At 50.5% G+C, this 25516-nt stretch overlaps 1 protein-coding gene across 2 annotated transcripts; it reads right to left on the minus strand.

Annotated features, from left to right (window-relative positions):
- Positions 1 to 1888: 1888 nt before the first annotated feature.
- On the minus strand, positions 1889 to 25510 carry TRIM3 (tripartite motif containing 3). 2 transcript variants are annotated; one of them, XM_004683102.2, is made up of 12 exons: positions 25493 to 25510; positions 17492 to 17657; positions 11748 to 11979; positions 11367 to 11518; positions 10957 to 11137; positions 9981 to 10713; positions 9761 to 9864; positions 4528 to 4695; positions 4167 to 4335; positions 3822 to 3892; positions 2586 to 2726; positions 1889 to 2460 (listed from the first exon to the last, which is right to left on the minus strand). In XM_004683102.2, exons 2-12 carry the CDS (start codon positions 17620 to 17622, stop codon positions 2308 to 2310), a joined length of 2235 nt encoding a protein of 744 aa, XP_004683159.1. In that variant the 5' UTR covers positions 17623 to 17657; positions 25493 to 25510; the 3' UTR covers positions 1889 to 2307. The 2 variants fall into 2 exon arrangements, with proteins under 2 accessions (XP_004683159.1, XP_012581027.1); XM_012725573.1 differs by lacking the exon at positions 25493 to 25510 and adding an exon at positions 25278 to 25295.
- Between the last annotated feature and the right edge of the window lie 6 nt (positions 25511 to 25516).

The raw sequence follows: 25516 nt of genomic DNA on the forward strand, positions 1-25516 counted from the left end.
TTCTGATTTAACACAGATGCTTCCTCACCTCCCCCCAATCTGCAGCTCACTGTCCAGAGGCTTTCCTTGCCCACCCCATTAAATACTATATTCACTATCTATTTTATTTGTTGTTGTCTTATTCATTTCCCTCACCATTTTAACAAACTGTCATCACACAACTTTTGCCTTCTGTTTACTTGTTTACCTGCCTTCCCAATAGACTTTCAGCATCACAGGGACCGGTGCTGTCTGTATCCCAGGGCCCACCATTCTGTGCGCCCAATTGTCCCTACTCCATAACTACTTGTTGAACGAATAAATGAGTCTGCAAGCCACATATGGCCATGGGACTGTTCTGCTTGTCAGACAGCTCTATGTAAATAAAGTGTGAGCCCTGGCAGGCCACAAAATAACTGTTCCAGTGGGGGCTTTGCTGCAACCTCACCTGTAAAGATAACTTAAGACTTATACCATTTGTGTACAGTATCACTTAAGTCACTGTATAGCTTCCACTGTCAGTAACTGCCCCCACCTACTTCTGGGCCCAAGATCTGCATTGTCTAGGAGGAACTGAGTGATGCCATCTTAAGACACCTTCTCCTACCTCGGGCAGTCTACTTACTCAGGTACCTATGAAAACCAGGGCCAGAGCCTGTTCCCAAACTGGCAAGAGATCCAGCTGGGATTTCCCACCAAGGATGTTCACCTGTATTACCATTTTATTCCCCTGCTTCCTTTGACATTCAGGACATAAGCGGGTGAGAGGCTGAAGATGGGGACCTAGGCGTTTTCATCTGTGTCACTAAAATGGGAGTGCAGGGGAGGAATAGACCATCTCCCGAGTGTCCTCAGGGAAGACCCTACTGGAGCTGAGTGACTAATAATGAGCATAGCATCTGAGCTGGCCAGTGCATGGGCCAGCAATCCACTCATAATCAGAGCCAGAAGTGCAGACCCTATTACACTTGCTGTAGAAGGCTTAGGAGTTTCATTTGTCCTTCCACCTGCTTCCTGGGTCCTCATCAGTGGGGACAAAGGGAGAGGAATATAAGACTTCCTATGGTCCATGGGGAGCCCCTTGATCTCTGCAGAGCTCCTGTGGCCTTCCACAGGTGTATGGACAGATAGCCCTCTTATCCTAGCCAGGATCCATGCTCTACCAGGATGTCTTGATCTATTTCACTACTTCCTCACTCTTCCCAGATCCGTGTTCCCCCAATCTTGTTGAGTGCCCTCTTTGTCAGTCCCCATGCTAGGTATGAGGGACATAACAATGAGCAAGGCATATAGCTCACCGATTTGGAGTATGACAGCTATAGGTTCAGGTCTGGGGTCTTTGCTATCTCAACATGCCCAAACTGTGCCTCAGTCTTTGGTCGGGAATCGTAGTCCCAACCTCCTAAACTGCAGTGCTGGTTATAACTATCTCTGGAATTGACTCAGGTAGAGGTGCTAGGCCCCTCATTGCACTGTGGGGAAGGGCAGCAATCTTGGAACAAAGAGCAGGCGGGTGAGTCAGGGTCCCAAGGATGCAGGACTAGCTCTAGAACAGGCCCTGAGTTTCCTGCCTCAAGACCGGCCAGGCTAGCTGTAGGCCCTGAACCCAGACCCGGCCTCAAGTTTGCTCTGATCTGGACTCTCCCTGCAGCCTCTGCTGTACTCCAGCCTGGGTCACTTTCCCAGGGGCCCCTTGCCTCAGGCAGGTAGCTAACAGACTTCCTATTTCAGCATATATGGGCCAGGGCCTAGTGACTTAGATCTCAGCTGTTCACCCTCTTTTGCTCTCCTCTCCAGAAGCTTCAAAACTTCAGGGTCTGTTTGGAATCTGGGTTCCACCTTTCAGTCCAGAGCTAATTCCCTCCTCCCATCCCCTCCTTGTCCCATCCACAAGAAACCAACCAAGCCATCTTGGCGAACACATTTATTTAATATGGGGGGATGGGGTATTGCTGTCTCTGTCAGTGTGTTTGGGGTGTAGGGAGACAACCAGGGGGACTTTTGTCCTGGAGTAAGAGGCTGTTGTGGCCCCAGGCTGGGGGGTGGGGAGCAGACTGAGGAGAAGGGGAGGTTGTGGAAGGGGGTAGGGTGAAGCTCTGCACACATCCTTGGGACCACAGTCCAGGCCCACCCAGTCACCAAAGCAAGAACCGAATAAATAAAGTGCAACCGTGGGAGTTGGGAGACGGGGAGAGGGAGGACAACGGGCACACCCATGCCCGCTGCCCACATTCAGTGCTGCCAGGTCTGGCCCACCTCCCGGCCAGACCCTCTTGTTCAATCACCCCTGTGTCCATCCCTCCATAAGCTGGGCAGGACCCTGTGCAGCTACTGGAGGTAGCGATAGGCCTTAAAGCAGTGGTTTCCAGCATCGGCCACCACCACATGGCCATCCGAGGTCAGTGCCAGGCCCTGTGGCCCGTACAGTGGCTCTGCAGACGTGTTGATATAGGACAGGAAGGAGCCGGAGCTGTCAAATACCTAGGTGTGGGAGGAAAATGGGGATGAGATCACACAGATGAGAGGCTTCTGGCAGGAGGTACAGACACGGAGCATGGGAGGAAACCCCCCTGCACCTCGTCATGCGGTCCCGGGGCCCCACGCACCTGGATGCGGCTATTGCCCCAGTCAGCCACGATGATGTTCCCATTAGAGTCCACAGCTACCCCAGTGGGGGCGTTGAACTGCCCGTTGCCCTCGCCGTGAGAGCCAAACTTGAAGAGGAACTCTCCATCGGCACTGTATACCTGGCGGGGGAAAAGGACTGGGGGCTGGGAGCCCAGCTTTGGGAAAAGGGCAGGGGCTTGGAGAAGGGAGGGGTGAGGCCCCAGGGCTGAGGACCTGCTGACAGTCCAGACCTTCTGCCTAGGCTCCACACGCAAGCATCCCCACTGCCTCCTCAGCTGAGTTGCCTTGGGCCTCTCGGTTCCAATAGCCCCTCTTCTCCAGTGACTGGCAAGACCCATTGGTCATGAGTCATTCTTGCCTTCACCTTCCCCTCTGCATGATGGCTGATGAAGCCACAGAGGTCATTGGTTCTACCTCAAATCTGTACCTGGGTTTGAGCCACATGGGTTCATTAGACATGAATTTCTTTCTGTAGGCTTGGTATGCATGGGTCCATGTAACTACAGGTATGGAGGGCTTACTATAAGTCAGATGTGGATTTCTGACTATAAGGGGTCGCTGCCCCCAAACTCCATGTTGTTCAAAGGACAACTGTGACATCTTGTCATTTCGCATCAGGATGAACACAGAGACTGATCTTCCTGCCTCTAGCCTCGCCCCGTCCAGTGTGATCTCTCACTTCACACACAAGGTCACATCATCCCCTTCCTGCAACCTTCTGGACTCCCCGCAGCTCTTAGGAGGACAGCAAGCCCCTTCCTTGGGCCCGAGGTCGCATCCTCACTTGCACCACTCCCCATTCCAAACCTACTCTGAACTTCTTGTAGGTCCTTGAATACATGTTCAGGGTTCCCACCCACAGTTCTTGGCTCCTCCTGTCCCCTTTGTCTCAAATCCTCTTTTCTCTCAACTTCTAGATAAATCCCACTTATGCTTCAGGTCACTCTTAGTCTCAGCCAAATGTTCCCACTAAGCCCTGGCAGCTCCCTGTACTTCCCTGTCCCAGAACCTACCACATCTTCTTGAAAATGTCCTGGTTACCTTTTCCTCTTCTCTACCAGACTACAATGCAGAAGACTGGGTCATATCTGCTTTGTCTACCACTATATCCCCAGCATCTAGCATAGTGCCTGGAACCAAGTAGCCAGGTCGTGAATGTTTATTAGTCAAATGTATGAGCTCAGGTTGGGGGAAAGGCGAGAGAGGACACTGACCTTCACTGAATGGTTATGGAAATCCGTCACCACAATCTCATTCTTGTTGTTCACAGCCACAAAATGGGGCCCTGAAAATACAGAGTGGTCTCTAGGGCAGTAGGTTGGGATACCGAATAGTAGTAGGGTGGGAAGAATATTTGGAATTATAGAGGTACGGTGTTAAGAGGGGACATGGCCTGAGGGTGCTGAGATAGGTGGTCTCTGGGATGATGGTGCTAAGACAGAGAAGGGAGGGGCTCTTCTAGGGCCCAGATATGGGAGAAGGAAGTCTTTAGAGCTGGGGTGTCAGGAGACCCCCTGGGACTAGGTATCAAAACAGATCTCTGGATCATCCCCCAATACCTGCAAAATGGCGATCAGTGGCCCCACGACCCCCAAAACGGCCAACGAGTTTGCCATTAGGTTGGAAGGTGAAGACACAGCAAGACTTGTTGTCAACCACAATGATATGTCCGTTCCGGTCTACAGCCACTCCCTTGGGACCCATGAGGCGGCCAGCTCCGATCTTGGTCTGGAAGAAGGGGACATATAAGAGGTCTTCACCTGCCCGCTAGGGATACTCGAGGAGTCCCAGCAAGGTGGCAAAGCAGAACTAGGGTTAGGGATGGACCAGTCCACCCCTGACCATTAGGAGACACCAGATTGGTCACCTCAGCTGGCCACCAGAGGTGCAGAGTGTGTGCAATGCCAGTAGGTCTCTCACCTTGAACTTGCCCTCTGGAGAGAAGATGCTGACCCAACGATTGTCATAGTCTGCCACGATAATATCTCCATTGGTGTCCACTGCCACACCAGTAGGACGCTGCAGCTGCCCTGGTGAGCGCCCTCGCACCCCAAAGCGGAATTTGAACTGGCCTTCATTGGAGAAAACCTGGAGTAGAGGGGTAAGGGGGGGAGCAGAGAGGAGGGGCGAGACCGTGGGTCCAAAGGGAAGGGGCAGGATCAGGGAGGAAGCCCCCCTTCATTCAGGCATTCATCAAGCACTTAATGACAGTGGGTTCCGTGTCAAACACCAGGCGTGGCTGCAGACCATGGCAGGCAGGCAGCAGAGATGTGAAAGGAACAGAAGAATATGAAAGGGGAATATAAGGGGAAACGGCCAGTAAAGGATGTAAAGGCGCAGAGTGAATTAAGGGCACAGCCCAAGGACTGTCCCGTGTGCTTGGATGGCAAGGAACACTGGTGAACAACAGAACAAGCAGGTTTTATCCTGGAATCTACTGAAAATTTCTGGACAGGGGTGTAAAAAGGTGAGATTTTTATGGTATATGATATGTATTTTGTCTTTATCCTCAGCTCCTGGCATAGAGCAAAGCTCCTCAATCCTTGAGATTTCCTGAGTTATAGAAGTGTCTTTTGTCACTCATTTGCAACCCCTTTTGAGCACACCTGAGTCTGTGCAACTCAAGTGACTTAGAGTGGAGTCCCTACGTAGACTCAGGGGAGGCTGGTAACCAAGTAATCAGAGGACTGAACTTTCATCCTCAGCCAGCTCCTAAGAAGGTTAAACTCCAAGAAGCTCTGGAACAATGAAACTTATTGAGCTTCCAGGTTGTTGGCAGAGGGTGGCACCAACTGAAGCTTGTGTGCCAGGGGGCCTTCTGGGCCTTTCTTTATACCCTTATTCACCTGTAGCCCTTATATCCTTTATAGAAAATCTAGCTAAATGTCCCCCCAGTTCTGTGAACAAGTCTAGTAAGCCCAATTGGGGTTAATGAGACACAAGTGGGGGGGAGGAAGTGGGAAGGCCTCCAATTTATAGCTGGTTGATCAGAAGCAGGTAAAACTTGGACTTGCAATTAGTATCTGAAGTGGGGGCAGTCTTGTGGGGCTGCATCCTTCATCTGTGGGATCTGGTGTTGCCTTCCAGTAGTGTCAGAATGGAACTGCAGGACACCTAGCAGTGTCCACTGAGAACTGTAGAGCTGCTGAGTGGCAGTAATGAAAATCACAGGAACTTTTAAGAAAGAGCACTCCACAGGGTGCATGAAGACAGGCAGCTGCAGTGATCAGGTCACACCTGCTGGAGGCTTGGCCCAGGGTCTGTGCTGGAGGGACGCAGGTGGGGCCCAGAGACACATGGGAGGCAGGCTCCACAAGACTTCCTGGCAAGCAAGAAAGGAGCAGGGTGGGGGCAAAGATGGATAAGGATGAACCCATCCAGACAATGGGGCTGACAAGGTAATCTTCCTCTGGTCACAGAGAACTCTTCAACTTCTCTTCTTCTTCTACTTCCTTCATCTTTGCCACTCAACATATTCAGATGTAACCAACCTAGAAGTACCTCCTTCCTATTGAAGCTGAGCCTTGTGCTTCTCTTTTCCAGGGAGAACATCACTCTGCATAAGTCACAGCCATTGCTTTGCTATAGGTTCTCAGGACACGAGATGAATCAGTTAGAAGCAGCTTCCAAGAAGTCAAGTTCTATTCTTAGCCTTGCTCTGTGACCCAGACCTGTTTCTTGGTGGACTGGGTCCCCTGTCCCTGCCTCATCTTCATCTCTCAGACCTGCAGGGCTTTTTCAACTGGTACCATCAACACCCTCCTGATGTAGACGTCCATTGAGCCCTCACAAAGCCGACCAGCATAGCCCCTGTGTTCTGAGCTAGAACAGGTGTGGGTAGACAGCATGAGAACTCTTCAGTATGGTGTTATCTTCAGATAGTGTCAGAATGGAACTGGCAGGACACCTAGCACTGTGGAATTGCCAAGTGGTGGTAGAAAAAACACACAGGAGCTTTTAAGAAAGAGTACTGAAGAACTGACGTGAGTGGGACAAAGAGGTATTAGTGAGGTATTATGAAGCTTCAGTGAGTCTGGACAGGTCTTGGGGGAGAGGGTGTCTGGCTCCTCTATCCATCTTATACCATCCCTTACACATGATCAACAGTTCATGCTCTGATTCTCAGAAGTCCCAGTCATTTTTTTCAGAGAAGTCTTTTATGACTTAATTCTATCCCCTGAATCAATCCACATTTAAAAAGTTAGGTCTCTGCCCTCCCTGGTAGCGCATCGAGTTAAAGTGCAGCACTGCAAGCTAGCCATGGCCACCTCAGTGTGAGTTCAATCCCTAACATGGAGGATATCCACATGGCGCAGCAGACCTCTTCTGTCTTGCCCGCTGCTCCCCTCAACAGTATACTTTGTCAACCTGCCTGTTCTGCTCCCCACTCTGACTCTGGTGAACCTTCTCACCACCCCTGCACCTATGGTCTGTACCCCAATTCTGTATAAATAAATAAACATGAAAAAAAAAGTTAGGTCTCCATGATATATGCTGTAAAAAAAAAAAAAATATATATATATATATATATAATAACTATCGTCATTGTAACGAAATAACTCTTAGATATTTTTATACCTAAGGATGTCAGCCCCAGGTGGGGCAGGGACTGTGTTTGATTTGCTGCTGCATTTGCAGCACTGGCACACAGCAGACACTAAACAAGTGCCGCAGCTCAAAGTCACACCAGAATGGACATCACTTCTTGGATGCCACACAGCTCTCTCAAACTCGATATGTGCAAATTTGAAGTCAAAACCTCACACTGAGGCCCACCCCCAAACGGCAACACCACTTACCCAGGACACCACATCCACCATTCCTGACCCCCCCTCTCCCTGGCATCTAACAGCCACTTAAAACCTGCTCTATTTGCCTCCTGGACACCTCTAAAGCTGCTGGTACCCTAATTTGATCTTGAATATCTCTCCCTGCACCACAGGATTGGAGTACACTGTGGGAGAGAGAGACTAACACAACATTAAACAAAAAACCAGACAAAAACAAGAACAAGCCAGTATTCCAGTAAAGTATACAATTTACCAAAGCAGTAAGCTAAAAAAGCTCAGAGCAAAATGTGATTAATATTCTGCCTGAAGGAGATGAGGATGTTTCCATAGAAGTGATACAATTTCTAGACCAAGACAAGGATATAATATATATAAATCACAATTTTCACTCAAACTCATAAAATAGTTTTTCTTTCCTACTGGCTGATGCTGATTCAGCACAATGAAGGGATTTAGCCTCAGCTTCTACCACAGATGGGTCCAACAAAAGAAAAGTTCACACAAACTGGCGGGGACAGTGGGGGGACAGTAGGGTCCATGTGGGAGCCCAGCACATACCAGTTCTGAGGACCTCAGAGTAAGAGAAGCAGAAACTCAGCTTGGAGTCTGGAAGCCAGGCTTCTAGTAGGTTTGGAGTTGGGGTGCAGGTAGGAGGATGAGCAAGAAGGAAGACTACTGTAGGACAAGGCAGTATTTGGAAGGAGGAGACCACACAACCCAATTCCCATTCCTGGAACAACACACAGCCCCTCATCAGAGCAACAAAGTGGCTCATGTCCTTATGTACACGCGAGTGCGTGTGTGTGCACACCAGGGAAGGGTCCCCAAATCTCAACTTTTGTGCCAGGAAACATCCCCGACAGGAGTGGAATGAAAAGAGGGTAAAGGCTTTGACTACACCCACCCCCTCGCTGTCCAGATCACAGCCAGATGCCTTCCATGCTGACCCAGATCTCTCCATTCCTCTGTTCTCAGGACTAGGGTTGGAATAAAGGTAAGCTGAACAAGACAAAGAAACCCGGTCATGGAAAAATTCCAGGCATCTTCACACTCTAGATGGAAAGCAGGGGCCAGGGAGGATGGGACACTGAGATGACGGACGAGCTGACTATGTGACAGGATGCTCGGGCAGGGCCAGGGAAAAGTTTAAATGTACAGGTGTTGGGAAGCAAGGACCTTCAGAAGGAAGTGTGGTTACCTAAACATTTCCAAGAACCAAAGCACGTCATAGTTAAACAATCATAGTTAAACAAACATCATAGATAAAATCCAAATTCCACAATGTCCTTTCCAAAACCCTGTACACTGTGACACAATCACTCTTCCTAATATTACCTCTCTGCAGCCCTGTTGGGATCCTCCCAGTTCCCTAAGCACCCCAGTCTCCCCAGCCCCTGCCCCCACCCCCCAAGTACTTCCCACCTCCTAGCTTTTGTTCATATCCTCCACCTCGGCAATGGTATTTCAAACCACAGCCACCAATAGGGGATTGGCTAGGGACAGCACACCGTCACTGACCACTCCCTTCAACCCTACAAGTGTGATCTTCTAAACTGTACCTGAGTTAACTAAAGCTCAGAGAGGGTACAGAACTTATCCGTAAATGGTAGAGCTAGGAGTCAAGGCAAGGTGTCTGGTTTCAGAGCCTGAACTTCTAACTGCTCACTGTGTCTATCACACTCGCATCTACTCCAAGGTCCGGTTCGCTGCAAGCGACAGAAAACTGCATATTCTGGCCCTAAAGAGCTGCAAGTGCAGCAGAGGCCACATCCATTAGAGCAGCAGATACTTTACGTGAGGTACTATGAGGCAGGAGCAGGACCAGCTCTGAGGCTGAACCACAGTGTAGCCACTGAAAGGCACCCCTTTTCACAAGTGACCCCATTTGACCATCTAGTCCATTGGATGTCTGCAGCAACCAAAACAGGACAAGACACAATCGAGAGCCAGGCAGGTATGCTGGAGGCTAGAAGGAAGGACAGACCCTATATCCTTACCAAGTGGTGGAGAAAAGGGGAGAAAGCAAACCAGCCCAAGGTACAAATGGAGGCAGAGGGGGAAAAAGAATGAACCAGATCATGGGGTGCAGGAACTGGCCTGGTCCCAGCAACAGCCTAGGAAGCAGAGGCCACAAGCACAGTAGGGCCACATGCCTGGTTGTGAAGGTGCAGCTCACTGCTGTGGCCAGCCGGGTGGCAAAGGGGTGGGTGAGGGCTGGTGTGATGACTCACTGCTCTTTAAGGAATGCAGCTATCTGTAGGGTTTCATCTTTCAGGCGATGACCTGTATGTTCTGGTCTTTTTTAGGATGCTGTAGCTGGAGAACCTTTATTTTGTGCCGGGGGAGAGCACAGAGGCACTTACCTGGATACACTGGTTGTTGCTGTCGGCCACCACGATGCGGCCACTGCTAGCTGCCGACACACCCTGTAAATTGGTGAATTCGCCCTTCTCCCTTCCACGACTGCCTGTGGGGGAGGGAGGGGGGAAACAGAAGAATTTACTCAGGTCACTTGCAGCTTCCCTCCCCTCCCTGCCCACTGTCTGGGCCCACCCCGCTGGCTCCCCCCTTGGCCAACTGTACCAACACGGAACACGAGCTCGTCCTCAATAGGGTTGTCCTTCCGTTTGCCGCCTGTGCTGTACATGGAGCTGGGCCTACGCACGGCCTTCTGGCGCACGTGGCTGCCAGGGCCCCCGGGGGACTTGACTCGGCGCTTGACATCATCCGGGGAAGGCGGCAGGTCTCCGGGACGCAGAGCCCGCACACGGAAGGGACTGCCACGCACCGGTTGTCCGTACAGCAGCACTGAGAGAAGCAGCTCGCCTTCCGTACGTGCCGTGTATACCAACTCGTACGTGCCGTTCTTGTGGTCCACTACCGGCACCGGAAGGCGCGTGCCGTCTGGGCCAGTGAGCTCTGCGCGCAGCTCAGCGCTGCCGGTGCGCACGAGCCGCCCGTCTTTGTCTTTGGTAGTGACAGTGAGCGAGGCAGGCTGGCCCACAAGTGCCTGGCGCAGGCCCTCGCCCGTGGCCACTGTCTCGTGTGCCGTGGCGCTTGTCGTGAGCAGCGCGCCCAGGTTGAGCACAGATCGCCGCAGCCCGTCGACCTCAAGGACCAGTTCCAGCTGTGCATTCTCGTGTGGCCGCTCTGGAAAGGCCTGCGCTGCCAAAGCTGCCAGCCGCTCTCGCATATGTTTACGCACGAGCAACACCTCGGGGGCCGAGCCAAGGCGCAGCGCCTGCTCCGCGAAGCTGCAGCTGCTGCCGATGTGTTCCTGACCCTGGCGCAGGGTGTCTAACTGACTCTGCAACACCTAGGCAGGGGCAAGAGGGCAGCGTGTTAACAGACCTGCACGACTCCTGACGAACGTGCAACACAGTGTTGTCAAAGAAATAGGAGCGAGTGTGTGGACATGGGGCAGGTGCCCAAAGCGCCTGTGCGACTGAGTCAGGAGGCAGACTGCATAGATGGGGGAAAGTGGTGCTTGGGTGTGGAAAGTGGGGACAGTATGAGGCACTAAGGATGCAGGATGGTGGGAGAGGGTGAACAGACGCACCTTCTGCTTGGCTCCACAAATGGCCTCCAGGTCGCTGACCAAAGCCTGCTTGCGCTGCTGTAGCGCTTGCTCCAGGTCCTCAAAGGCCGCGCTGATTTGGGCCAGGGCCTCTGCCTTGCGCTCCTGTAGCTGCTGGCTGATGCCCCCCACTAAGGCAATGGCTGCGGACAGCTGTGGCAGTCTGGGGACGGGAGACATCTCATACCAGGGTTGCTTGAGGGTACCCTCACCAAACGATTCCCTCTCCCTGGAGATCCTACAGCTGCCCTCCTGGAGATCCCCTACCTGACACCCTCCTTCCTGCCCTCCCTAAGAATTTTACCTTTGTCCTTTCCCAGATTCTTTCTCTATCATCCCAGGGACCCCACCCCCACTGGGCGCCCCCCACCCCAGGCTCCCCGGATGCCTACCGGCCGCGCACCGCCTCAAGCTGGCGTTGTAAGGCAGCCTTGTGCTGCTCCACCACATCCCGCAGCAGCACTGTGCCATGCTCCCGGTGCTCCCCCGCACGGCACTCGCCACACATAGCTGTCTCACAGGCCTCACAGTAAAACTCCATCGTCTGGTGGCATAAGGACTCCAGTCAGGCAACGACTAGACACCAAGCTTCTTGTCCTCTCCCCACCCCATCTTCCCTCCTTGCCCTTTCACCTTCTAGGTGCACCCCTTACCTGCACACTTATCCAGAGAAACACCCTCTCACCCACAGTCACTCGGCCCCTCCCCCAACCTCGCCTCCTCCTCCTCCTCCTCCCCCAAGTCCTGGCCTCACTGGGCCTGCTTGGGCCCACCTTGCCTTCATGGTTGGGGCAGGAGAGGGGGCGGCCAGCCACTGCACTGAGGGGGTGGGGGTCCTCGGGGTCGTGAGCCCCATCAGGCGCCTGCTGCATCGCCTCCATGAGGCTGCTGATGAAGAAGTTGTTCTGCAGTGCCGAGACACCCTGCTCGGGTAGGATGGATGTCTGTCGACACACCGGACAGGACAGTGTCAGGCTCTGGGCAGGGATGTAGTTCTGGAGGCATCTGGCCAGGGAGGAGGGAGAGTCAAAGGAAGGCAGAGGTAGATTGACCTCAAGGCACTCCTCCTCACAACTCATGGGTACCGTGCCTCTCCTTGCTGGAGTGCCACTATACTTCATTCTGCAACCTCTCAAGCTGGCACACACATCTTGTCTTGCCAACAGGTACAGCTGAAGAGAAATACCTGCTGGTCCGCTCAGGGGACCTGGCACATCCACATTCCTCATTGTATGCGCAAACACGTATCACCTTTCATAAGACTTACAAATGCTCTCACAGAGAATGTGCAACTAGCTCTCGCCCCTTCACTAACTCATTAAACAGTTACTGATTGCCAACTGGCAAATGTGTGCCAGGCTCTGGGGACACAAACATAAAGCACAGTGTCCATTTTTCAAATACTATCACCTGTAGAGAAAAGAAATCACAGAAATTGGGTTTATAGAAGTTAATCAAATAAAGATTAAAGACATGGATTCTGGAGCTGCCTGGGTTTTATTCTCAGGTCAATCAGTTACCATAGTGTGTGACCCCAACAGGTTATTTAACTTTTACAAACCAAGGATCCTTCCTTTATAAGATGGAGACAGTGTAGCAGACCTCACAGAGTGTTGGAGGAATAAATGGAAAGTACTCACACACCTGAGTCACAAACGTCTACACTCTGGGCTAGTAGTATTTACCATCTACAGAAGGAATACTCTCGATGCATGAAAGGACATTTATATAAAGGACCCCGGGGGGAGAGGGGGAGGAGATGTCTCCCTGCAGGCTCAGGGGTTAAATTTTCAGTGCTATCAAGCTATGGCCACTTCTGCAGCATGAGTTCCATCCCTGGCCAGGGAGTGACCCATATGGCGAGGCAGACCAATCCTGACTTGCCCACTGCTCCCCTCAGCAGTATATTGCACTAGGTCTGCCTATTCTGCACCCCAATCTTTTTCTGATAAATCCTCTCATTCCCTGCACTCTTGGCCTATGCCCTGGGACTTCTGACCAAGGATGGGTAGAACAGGTTAGTCAAGAAGGGCCTCAGAGATGCTATAAGCTAACTCTTCATGCATAAGTCTTTATAAGCTGACCAAGGAAAGGTGCACAGAGAGGATTCTGCAGACCCAGAAGGTGGCCAGAAATAGCACAGTACGGATGGAAGTCTGGAGAGAGAGGTGGAGGCCGTCCCAAGGAGCTTCACCCTACGGTAGGGGGCCACAGGAGCAAGGCACTGCAAGACTTACATTTATCCAGCTCCTCTCCACTGCCTCTGTGTGGAGGGGGACGAGTAGCAGACAGGGGAGGCAGCTGCAGAGTCAGGCACAGACAAGCGGCATCGGGAACCAGGCGGGCACAGTGGAAGATAGCAGTGCCATCACCGCTGCCATCAGCCAGTTACTGTTTAGTGAGTGTATGTGCCAGGGGCTTTGCACTTTAGGTTTGTGTTAACAGACTGAGAAAGAGTGAGTGGTCCAAGATAGTAAAGCTAGTGAGTACTGGAGCCTGGATCCAAATCTAAGGCAAAGCACGTGCTTCACCAAGATGCTCATGCAAAGTCTGAACAAGAAGAGAGGAAGACTTGGACTTAGGCAGCAGTGACACAGACTCAGGCAGAGCAAACCTGAAAACTATTTAGAAAGCAAACAGCTGGAGGAGGTGTTTTCTGATTACAAGTGAGGAGTGAGAGATAAGTCTTGGTTGACGCCCAGATTCCTAGTTTAGATAAGGGTGGCGGTGATGGTCACAAAGGTGAAAAACAGAAAAAAGGAGCAGCTTAGTAGGGTGTCCAGCTTAGTAGGGTGAGTTTACTGTGCCAATGGGACAGCCAGGGGTGGGGGGGAACAGGAGAGAAGGCAGGTTGGAGATCTCTATGGGAATGTCATCACATTCAGATGGCCTTGTAGCCATGGGAGTGAATGCCAGCATCCAAGGAGGAGTGTAGGTGGAAAAGAGGGCAGTGCCCCTGGAATGACTGAAGAAAACAAAGAGGAATGGGCAGAGACTAGTAGACGGAGGGACAGTGGTGGGGCAGTGAAGTATGCAGTGCAATTCTAGAAGAGGGGCTGAGTAACTATCGGTGTCAAAAGCAGCTAGCGGTCAGGGATGGCATGGGCTGGAACATGGAATCTGACAAACAGAAGAGTAGTTTGGAAGGAAAACAGAGTGGACCAGTGGGGACAGGAGAGCTTACTGGTTGGAAGGTTGGAGTGAATGCTTACAAGTTCAAATGAGAAGGGGATTGAAGGTGTAGAGGTTAGTAATGGGACAAAAGAAAGCTGTTCTCTGTAATGGAGCCCTAAGTGTCCTTATGAATTGAGAAGTCAGTAGAAGAAAGGTGGAAGGGACTAGATGGGATGAGACAAGGTCTTGAGGATGTGGGAGCAGCTCAGAAGGCCTGGAGAGGAGGTGTGGATCTCACCTCTCAATGGAGGTGGGGGGAGGGGTGTTAGGGAGAAGGGATCCCTCACTCTAACTCCATTTAGGCAAGATCAGTAAAGAGATTGGGCAGATGGGGAGGGCTGGGATTAGTCATTGAAGGAGGCAGGAGAAAACGCTTAGCAGAAACAGACTAACGGCTGTGTGTTTGGAGACCACGAGTTGGTGGAGGAAAGATCTGGGCAAACTTTCCAAATCTTCAACCTGTTCTTTGAAGATTCTCTACATCTCTTAATCAAATTAATTAATTTTTCTTTATTTAATAAACACTATGTACTGGCATGATTCTAAGAGCTTCCTTTCACTGTGACCCAGTTTTCTCCACAGCCCTCTCAAGTAGAGTATTTTTTTTTTTTTTGGTCTCATACTCCACATTCCTTAGGGTCAGAAGGTGGAGTGAGTCCTTGAGTCCTCCCACCCCCTTCCACCCCCCCCCACTGGAATATTTCTCAATTACTCTTCAGTCCCTTGGAAGCTCTTGCCTTTGTCCACACCACCCTTTCTTGGTATTGCTGACCTAATGGTTGCTTCACCCTCACTGACTGTTTCCTTCATTTCACCTCAGCTGTCCACTGGGATGCTCACCACCACCCACAGCTCATCACCTGCCATGGTAGCAACTCTGAAGTCTGCCTTTCAGCCTTTCCCCTCCATTACCCTGTGCTCTTCCCACCTCACTGAATCTGCAAAATACCTTCAGACTCACCAAGCCCCCCTTCCCATTTATACACCCTAGGTGGTTTACAATTGCTTCCTAGGTGGTTTCCTATTTCCACTCCTGCTGGTTTTGTAATCCATTTGCTACACAATAGACAGTTTGAGTTTTAAGAAATCTGACACACTGTTTCCCTGCTAAAAAGAATCCTCTCCTGATTTAGCGAGAATCCCAGCCAGAATCCAAACATCTTCCTGAAACCCTCAAGCTCCTCCACTGTCTTCCTTTCAGACCTCACTTCATCCCACTTTCTTCCTCACACACTGACACTAGCTTCTCCCTCTCTCTACAGGTCCCATTTACTCCTTAAAGCCTCTGCATGGGGTTTTCCTGTTGCTTAGAACATTCTGCACATCTATCTCCTTATCTTCACGTCTTAAGTCAAATATCTCCTCCTTGGAAGAGCTTTCTCTAATTTTATGTAGAAAAGTTCCTGGCCTGACCACCACCATTTACTACTCCCTGTTTATTTCCTGCAAAACACTTAGCACAAGATGTGCCTGTGCTGATCATTTGCTTCCTTACTGTGGGTCATTGCTCTCTACAGCCTAAGTCCTAAGAGCAGGAACCAGTGGTTGGTAGAGAAAGCTCTGCAGTCAAGCCTGGATTCAGACCTCAGCTGTTTACCTGCTATGGAACCTTGGAAATATTTCTTAATTTCTTCCTCTCAAAAATGGGAATAATGAAATATCTACTGTGAGAACTAAGTACATCAATACATATAAATTACTTAGCCAGTCCCTGGCAAAAAATTAGCAATCGATACACAGTGACTACTATCATTATACTTTCTCCAGCACTCACTTTCTCCGGAAGTGCTCAGCGATCCTGACACCGAGAAGGTGCAGAGATACCCAGCTCCAGCTCTGCTACCTGATTAAGCTGCCAAGCAGGCTTAGAAAGGCCCATGGAGACTGGCAGAGAAAGACAGACCGAACTTTAAGGAGGTTGTCAGCCACTGGATCTAGGCTGCATAGGAAGGGAACAGAGGCCGATGGAGCTGGTGGCCGAGAGAAGAGGTAGGCGTGGTGGGGGCTGGACACTGACACCCAATCAAAGCTGGTGGAGTGGGAGTAGGAAGGGAGCCAGGCGTGGAATTCCAGCATTGAAGACCCGTGGAATTCCAGCATTGAAGACCACAGAGGTAGTATTATTCTGGGGGCTGGCAAGGTCTGGAGAATGGCAAAGACAGAGTATGGCTGAGGAGGTGTGGAGGACATCCCTGAAGAAACAGGCAAGGACTAAGAGGCATATGTGGGCAGTGACATCACCTAGGTTGGGTGAACTTGGCATAGGCAGAAAGGCTGAGCCTATTTCCAGTGGATGAGGGAGAGCAGCAGCAGGACTGGAGTGCACACATGTCCCATGGCAGAGCCAGGCTCCAGCAAAGGCCAAAGATTTCCACTGCAAGGCCTGGGCGGAGGTCTGATGAGAAGACCCACGGGCCAGTCCACTCCAGACAGACCAGCGCAAAGAGGGAAGAGGTCCAGAGAAAGGATATTGTAAAATGCAGATATCACACTGGCTCATGTGGTTCTTAAGGTAAAAGCAAAATTCCTCTACCAGTCTGAGCCCCAGGGGGGCTAGCCACCGCCTACCCCTCTGGCTTCATCTCAGGCCACTCTGCACTCAGTGGGCTCCAGCCTCACTGGCTTCTGCCAGGCCCTCTTTCAGGATTCCTTATGCCACAGGGCCTTTACCCATGCTGTCCCTCGCGGGCTCAGAACACCCCATTCATTTAGTTACTATTTGTTCCCATTCATACCTCAGGGAAGCCTTCCCTGATTCCCCAAACTATCACAGATCAGATCCTATCTAAGTTCTTATGTTTCAACATTTTATCTGCAGCACTTACTAAGGCGCACTATTACCTTTATAGTATCTGGCTGCAGGATTATTTGATTACGATCTTTCCTTGCCACTTCACTATACTAAACGTTTTTTAAAAGCCAGGATCATACCTGGTTTTGCTTATCACTACATACCTAATGTCTGAGACAGGTCTGGCATGTAGAAGTTGGTTGATAAAAAAGTATTTGTTGAATGAATGAATAGTGGACAGAAGCCTAGAGGCTGGGAGGGGCTGCCCTTCACTTGCTGCCTCCAGAAGACAATGGAGACTGGCAGAGAGGGACAGACCTCGCTTCAAATATCCTCCCACTGAGCACAAATTCTTCTGGTGCCAGAGCTGGCTGAGAGTCTCATTGCTGTTTCCTGGTGGTGTTGAAGGCTGCCTTGGGGCTTCAGAGAAGGCCCTATTCTGAGTAGAGACCATGATCTAGTGTCTGGAACTGCTGGTCTTCTCACAGGTTCATGTACTGAAGAAGGTGGGGACCCCCTAGGTCCTCATCCCTCCCTGGTACACCCCCTCACCTCTCACAGAAGGTGTGCAAGCAAGGCAGAACCTTGGGGCACCGGTACCGATCCAGGCAGATGCTGCACACCAGGAACTGCTTGTCCATCGGCGGGACCTCGGGGCCAGGGCTGTCCTCCCTCTTCGCCATGGTACCCACAGATGGCTCCTGCCACTCACACCAGCCTGTGTGCAGAGAGATGTCAGCACCGGGGAGCCTCCCTCTCCCCGCCGGATCCCCACCATTCCATTCCCCTGCAGAGGGCCAGTCCATTGCTCCTCTGCAGGAGCAAGCCAAGCACTCATTCTGGGAGGAACAGTGTGAAGTAGGGGAGATGTGTGACCCCTGAACCACACAGTATTATTGCTAGGAGCACAGAGTCTGCACTAGATTGGGTTTCCAACCAAGCTCTGACTACTAGCAGTTATGTGACCTTGGACAACTCACGAAACCTCTCTGAGCCTGATATGCAATTATGGAGATAATCACCCCTACCTCAAATGGATATTTTGAGAATTTGAATGGAGCATGTTGAGTGTGTGGCACACAAATGCCCATTTTCACTGATACATCCATCCTTCCTACCTTCTGCCTCACCTGAACCCCTCTCTGAGGAAGCTTCCCGGTGAAGCGTCTCCTCTGACTCCCTGCAGCCCTTCTATCTAAGTATCCACCCACTTCAGCACAAGTGGCCGGGGCTGCATTTTCCTCTACATAAAGTCAATATCTGGTCTTGTGAGCCTGACTTCAAAATATCTCACCCCTTTGCTCCAACTACATAGCTACTAACCCTATGCAGACCACTGGTCTCTCCTGCAGTGAGACAGTGGCCTTCTAACTGGCATCCTGGTGGAGACCTGGACTTGGTCTTCTCATCCACCCCCTCCCAGCAAGAATGAGGCTTCTCGAACAGATTCCATCTAGTTGCCAGCTCCCTGTCTAAATTCCTCCAGAGTTTCTCCATTGTCCAAAGTCAAAGTTCAAACTCTTTAAACTGGCCATGGAGGCTTAGCTGTCTGCTGCCCTCATGCTACAACCTCATAGCTCACCCTTCTAGGCTGTTGCACTGATCTACTTTCAGTTCCCAAAAAACCCCTAGTTCTCTTTTGCTCCTGCACAGTTACATATTCTGTTCCCTCTGGCTGAGATCCTCTTGCAGGCCCCCTTGTGCCAACTGACTTACACTTATCTTTCATATCTTCAGATAAATGCGACTTCTTCCAGAAAGCCTTCCCTGATTTCCTGAAGTCCAGGTTAGGTGTCACTCCTCTGTGTCTCTGAATCCTCTACCTCCTCCATCCTAGCTTTTAAACACTGTACTGTAATGTTCTTATTGCTTCTCTGCTTCCTCCACTGTTTGAAGAGTTCTTAGGAGCTAACAGTATGCTTTTACATTTTTTTTGAAGATTTATTTATTTATTTGTACAGAACTGGGGTACAGGCCAGAGATGCGGAGGGTGAGAGAATTCACCAGAGACAGAGTGGGGAGCAGAACAGGCAGGTTCTGCTGAGGGGAGCAGCGGGCGGGTCAGGAGAGGTCTGCCACGCCATATGGTCGCCTCCGGGGCAGGCGGGAATCGAACTCATGCGGAAGTGGCTTTAGCTTCTTAGTGCAGTGCTTTAACCCGCTGCTGCGCCACGAGGGAGGGCCTGCTTTTACATTTTTATTCCTAGCACTTAGCACAGAGTCTGACATAAAGATCAATCTAAATTCATTGGATTAATTCAGTAGCTTAATGAATATTTATTAAGTGCCTTCTTTGCACAGGCACTGGGGATAGTGACATATAGCATAGATGTCACTCCCCTTGTGGTGGGGAGGTGGTAACAGATACTGTAAAAGTAAATAAATAAATACACAAACACTGGGGGGATGGGAGTATTATAAAGAAGAAAGGGATGCTATGAGAAAGCATACATTTTTTGACTGAGGGATCAGGACCTCTTTGGGCGGTACCTTGTAAGCAGAGTCCTAAGGAAAGTGGTAGGGATGAGGATGGGGCAGCAGAGAGTGAGAGCAGGAAATCATCCCAACTTGAAAGAGCAGCACAGGCGTAAGGCTCATTGAGGACCTCGGTTGGGCCATGTGGCCAGAGCAGACTAAACAAAAGGGCAGAGTTATGTTTGGGAAGGTAGGTTGAAATGAGATCATCAAAGACTCAAAGCTAAGAATCTGCATTTTTATCCTAAATTGGAAAGGAAAGTTTGTAATTTATAAAAATAAAAATAAAGGAGTTGCTCTAGCAACTATGAGGATGGAAGAAGAGATGAAGTGGAAGTGGGGAGATCAGCTGGAAGGCTACCCCAGTTTTTCAGTAAAGTTGATGTTGGGGATTAGCAGAGCTACAAGCAAAAAGGTAGACTGATCTGATATATAGCTATGAGGTTGAATCAAAAGTATATCATAATGGATTAAATAGAGAGAGGAAAAAGGAAAGTTAATAAAGATTCCAGGTTTTTCACTTAGCAAATGGTGGGTCCTGCACAGACAGTGAAGCTGAGCATGAAGGGTGAGCCAAGCTGAAGCTTCTGTCTGGTGAAGGGGAGGTGGGGAGGAAGAGGAGTGGTCTGCTGGGCCCAGCTGGGGCATCTGGATGTCAGTATCCACCACCCTCCAAGTTCAGTTTCCTGCATGAGAGCAACAGAAAATAGAGCATGGACTACAGCATTGAAGCTCAAGAGAAAGGTCTGGGCTGGCTATTAGTTTGGAATCACTGGCACATTAATACCATTTAAAGCAATGAAAATGGCTGAGACAGCCTAAGAACAGACAGCAAAGAGTGAAGGAGGTTTGGGAGGAAACCCAAGACAGTGTGGACTCAAAGAAAACAAGGGAAAAAAGTGGTTCAAGAAAGGAGTAGGGAAATAGGATGAAGACTGATCAGTGCCCACCAGACCTGGTCATGGGGGATGCAAAGGGTGGAAGCCAGGTTTGAGCTACTGGAACAAATGGAGATGAAGAAGTTAACACAGTCAACGAAGATCATACAGAAATTCAGCTGTAAGGGGAAGCAGAAAGCTAGCCGGACTACTGCAAAACAGGAGTAGGTTCCTGTGCCTGGCTAGATGCATCATGGGCCTTTCTTAAGAAAAATGAATGAATAAATGAATGAATGCATGCAGCTGAGGGCAGTCCAGAGCCATCTCCATGTTTAGGGTGTAGCTGCCTGTTTCTTGTTTGTATGTAGGTAGGTGTGTGTACACCTATGTGTATCCATTTCTGATGCAAGCACAGGGATTCTGAGACGCTCTCTCCAGATGTGATGAGTTCTGAATTGGAGGACTTACCACCAGGACAATACAACAGGAGGCCAGGACAGATTGAGAGTTGGCGGAAGAAACAGGAGGCCTGAGCCAAGCTGAAGCTTCTGTCTGGTGAAGGGGAGGGTGGGGAGGAAGAGGAGTGGTCTGCTGGGCCCAGCTGGGGCAGCTGGATGTCAGGCTCCGCCTCTCTCCAAGCCCAAGGGGCTCTCCCAGCTGGTCACACAGAGGCGGGATTTGGGCTACATCCAAGGATTGACAGCTCCTCCCACTCTTCCCCTTCCTGCTTCAGTTCCCTACCCAGACTTACTGGGCGTGCAGCTGCTCAGGCCATACCCTAGCCTGCATCTCTAAGATCAGCTTCCTCTCCCACCTTGCCATCCCACTGTGCCCCAGAGGTTTGTCCCCAAGTTCCTTGAGGCAATGATTTATGTAGAGAGCTAATCATAGCACACACAGGGGGATCTTGCACTCAAAGGGGAATTTCACCCTCTTTCCTCAGGCTCCCTACTGCCATCGTCACACTCCAACCATCTCTTAGGGCTCATTCAGCATTCACTCAACACCTCTGCTAAGCCTGGGGATACAAAGATAAACAGTGGCAGCTCAGCCTTTATAGATTCCACAATCTAATAAATAGATTACTACAATGAACTAGTAGGGCTCTGAAGGGGAAGCACAGATGCCCCCTAATCCAGATATGGGGTTGGGGGAGGGGGTGTTGGAGGTTGGAGCTCAAGGGAATGCTGCTGAAGAAAGCACCATTGAATCTGAGAGCCGGAGGATGGACAAGGGTGAAAGAGAGGAGGGGCCGCTCTGTGTGGAGAGGCCAAATCATACACTGTGACAAGAGGGTGGAGAATAGCAGTGGGGTGGCAAGCAGAAGCTAGATCCCACCATGTTTTTCAGCCTTGCTAAGGAGTTTAGACTTTACTTTTGTCTGCTGGGAATTAAGGCTTTATCCTACTTTGGGTAGGGGGTAGGGAAGATTAAGAGAGTTTAAGAACAGAGTGATAAGAGTACATTTTTGCCTGTCGTGTGAAAATAGTTTAGAGGGGTCATAAGTGAAAAATTAGGCTACTGCCATGAAATGCCAGAAGAGCGGTGAGGGTGGCCTGAAGTCTGGAGAGGCCTGGGGAAGTGACTTCATAGGAAAGACTCAGCAGGATTTGCTCATTGTTTGGTTGGATATGAAGAGTAGAGGGAAAAGAAGGAATCAGGGATGATTCCTAGTTTTCTGCATTGGAAACTCTGGAAGAGGAGCAATTTGGAAGAGGGTGGTAACTTTAGCGTTCAGTAAGATGATGCTGAGGTGCCTGTGGGACATTCAAGTAGAGAGGTCTGGCTGGCCACTGGGAAGATGGGCTAGGCCTAAAAAAGAGGTCTGGCCTGGAGCCTGAATCTTGGAGTCACTGGGGTAGAGATAGTACCTGAAGCCACAGAAATGGATGACATCACCCAGACTGGGTGTAAGGAAGATAGGAGAGCTTGAGATTGTACCCTGGGGAGCCTTGACATTTAAGGAGTGGGCCAAGGAAGCAAAGCCTGCAAAGAAATTAAAAGGTGTGGCCAGAGAGGCCAGAGAAGCAGAAGAAAGAGCTGAAGCCAAGGAGGAAGAGACCTTCATGGCCAAAAGAATGATCTTCACCGTGAAATGCTCCAGAGATGCCCATGCTCTAAACCCCCAAAAGAAGCTGTCACTGACTTCACTAACTTGAGGGAGTGGGATTTCCAGGGGCTGGAGGAGAGAAGCCAGATCCTGGGCCTAAGAAGGAAACTGTCTGTAAGTAAATGAAGACAGGGTGCCCTCACTCCCCTGGGCAAAGGATGTGTTTCAAGACTTTTCAGTTGCTCCAAATTTTCAAAGAACATTTAACATCCCCTGTGGCTTCCTCCAACAACTGCAGGAGAGCCCAGTGTGCATGACTTACATAGCAGTGACCAACACGTTGCTACAAGAGGTCAGCAAGGTGCATTTGCTTCCTACAAATGATTCACTCCTGTTCACCAGCTTCTAGGTGTATTGGAACATTTAAAGCCTTAGAGAAATGGCAAATAGCTAAGGTTAGTCTTTGGGGTCTTGCTGGAACAGATGAAGGCTTGGAGGAGGTAAGTCCTCAAAGGTAAGGAATTCTGCCAATAGGGCCAGGGAAGGAAAGTGATGAAATTCACAGGCCCCTCTCCCCCACCATTGCCAGACTGAGTAGGTGAATGAGCCATTCAATCACCTCTCAAATGGTCAAACTTCGCTGGGCTCACTCTGGGCCAGGTACTTCAGCTAGCTGGAGCCACCTAGCTGAATCAGATGCATCCCTGTCCTTCACAAGTTCTTACACTCGGGCGGGAAGCAGAAATGGAAGTACATAACTACAGCGTGACAGGTATGATACTGACATACTGAAAACTGCCATGACAGCACAGAAGAGGAAGTATTAAGTCTGAAGGTGGGGAAGAATCAAGACTGTTTCCACAGGAAAGGATCACTGAGCTGGCTCTTGAGGGACAAATGGGAGCTTGACAGGTACATTGAGAAAACAGTGAGTAAAGGAACAGAAACATGAAAATTTAAGATACATAGACCAGTTGGGCAAGAAAACAAGATTCAAAAAGGCAAGAGGGTATAGCCTCAACGCCCTCACCATCCACTCGATACAAGTCCCCCACTTGCCTCTGGCTGCTCCTTCACAGCCTATTCCTTAAATGTCTAGTTCCACAGGACTTTTATTATGGGATCTCTTCTCTTCCTTTTTATACTTTGCCTGTGCAATCTCATCACCTCCTAAAGTTTCAGTTACCAGCCACTTGCTAATGACTCCCTAAGACTCACCTCCTATGCAGAAAACTCTTGCATCCTAGACCTATGTATTCAATGGCATCTTGGACACCCCTACCTGGTGATGCATAAACTGAATTCATCTCCCTGTAACATACTCTACCTGCTGTGTTTCTCATCTCCATAAAAGGTGCCGCCACCTATCTAGCCACACCAGCCAGAACCCTGGAGTCATCTCAATGTGTCCTCTTTCCTCCACTTCAGTTATGACTATAGTCTAGATTCTGCCTCTAAAATGTGGTTAAGATTAAAAGGTCAGGTTAGCTAGGATCTAGCCCTGGCTACCACTAACTCCACTTGGGTGAGGTTACATAGCCACTGGGCAAGATCCTCCTCCATCCCCTACTTGGAAATCCCGAAAGGGAGTTAGTCTTTTGTTCCCCAAATCTGAGACTCCCTAGGCTCTCTTTTCAGGTCCATACAAGCTATATGTAATTGTAATACAGAGTGTAATATGAGCTCATGCTTAAACCCCATCTTCTATTATTTTGAGGGTTTGATTCCTGATTTGCACCAGGTGGCCTTGTGTTACAGGGTGGTCTCAGTTGCCCCCACCTCCCTTCCAAGATAAATGTTTGCTGAGTTGGTGGTTCCCATGACATTCCCTCTGGGAACCCTCTACTCTACCCATATGGGTTTGTTTGGTTTTTCTGAACACAGGCTGAACGATCACAGTGATGGGCCTTAGCTCAAGCTCCTCTTTCAGTAAGAATGTCATTGTCTCTTAAGTGGCCGAGGCAGCACCTGGCACCCAGAGGGTGCTCAGCATATGCTGGTGAGCAGGAAAGCCATGTTTAAATCACTGCAGCTCTCTCTCACCAGACAGAGAGGCGACTGCATAGACAATGACAAGACAAGTGAACAAAGTTCCAAGAAAAAAGACTTCTGCTTATCATAAAGAAGCTTCCCTGTGGCAAGTGGTAAGTGCTCTGTCACTGGAGGCATGCAAGCCAAGAGAGGCAGGTACTTGTAGGCCCACAGCACTGATTCCAATTCTGCAGCAGGTCAAAGTCCTGCTTAGAGGATGAATGGGCACTGGAGAGCTGGACAGAAGGGCAGGGAGCCTGTGAAAAAGGTCTCTGCACCTGTTCCAATCTCCAGGATCTCATCTACTCACTGGGGCCAGTTTTGGGTTTATCTGTCCACAGCTGAAAACCCCACACCCAAAAGAATAAGCTCTGGGCCTGCCTTCCGTCAGGCTGACCTCCCTGGGGTGCAACCTGCCCTCCAACTTGCAACCATCTGTCCCTGCAGGTTTGCAGCCCAGGATCTGAAGCCAAGTCCAGAAAGGAGGAGGCCAGAACCAGGGAGGGGCCTGGGGTCCTTCAGGCTGGCCCAGACTGCAGGGGATTCAGAGGGATCCTCTCCTACAAGAAACAGTCTTTGGGGGAGGTTTCCTTCCAGGGAGCAATGCTAGAGGAGGAAAGAGTGTCCTCTATCCTGGCAGGTGGGCCTCTTGGTGCCTGAGGAGGACAGAGGGGGTGCAAGGGCTGGAAGTGTCTGCATCAGGGAGAAAGGAGCCCTTGAGACAAGCTGGGCCACAAGATCCCAGAGTCCCACTCAGCAACCCCACCCGCTCCCCACCACCATCACCACCCTCGGCCGCAGGATTCGACACCTCCGCCAACATACATAAGCTCCCAAACCCCACGCTCCTCCAAGGAGCCATCATCACCCACCGCACCCGCGCCTCCCCCCCTCAAACATGGACCTCACGTGAGCAGCCACAGCCCGAAGAATCCCCCCACTGCTCTCACGGACATGGACACGCCTCACGTGGAGACAGGCACGGCTTTTGAAAAAAAGCATCTGTGCCCCCACCTACAGACACTCGGACAGACACACCGCCGCTCGGACCTGGACCCGGAGCCAGACTAGGGCAGGCAGAGAATCAAGCGCACCGCGGGGGCCGCCCGTCGCACTCACCGCGAAGGAGCAGAATGGGAGGAT

This window comes from Condylura cristata, unplaced genomic scaffold (assembly GCF_000260355.1).
Source record: "Condylura cristata isolate star-nosed mole 26May11 unplaced genomic scaffold, ConCri1.0 scaffold00015, whole genome shotgun sequence".
NCBI lineage: Eukaryota > Metazoa > Chordata > Mammalia > Eulipotyphla > Talpidae > Condylura > Condylura cristata.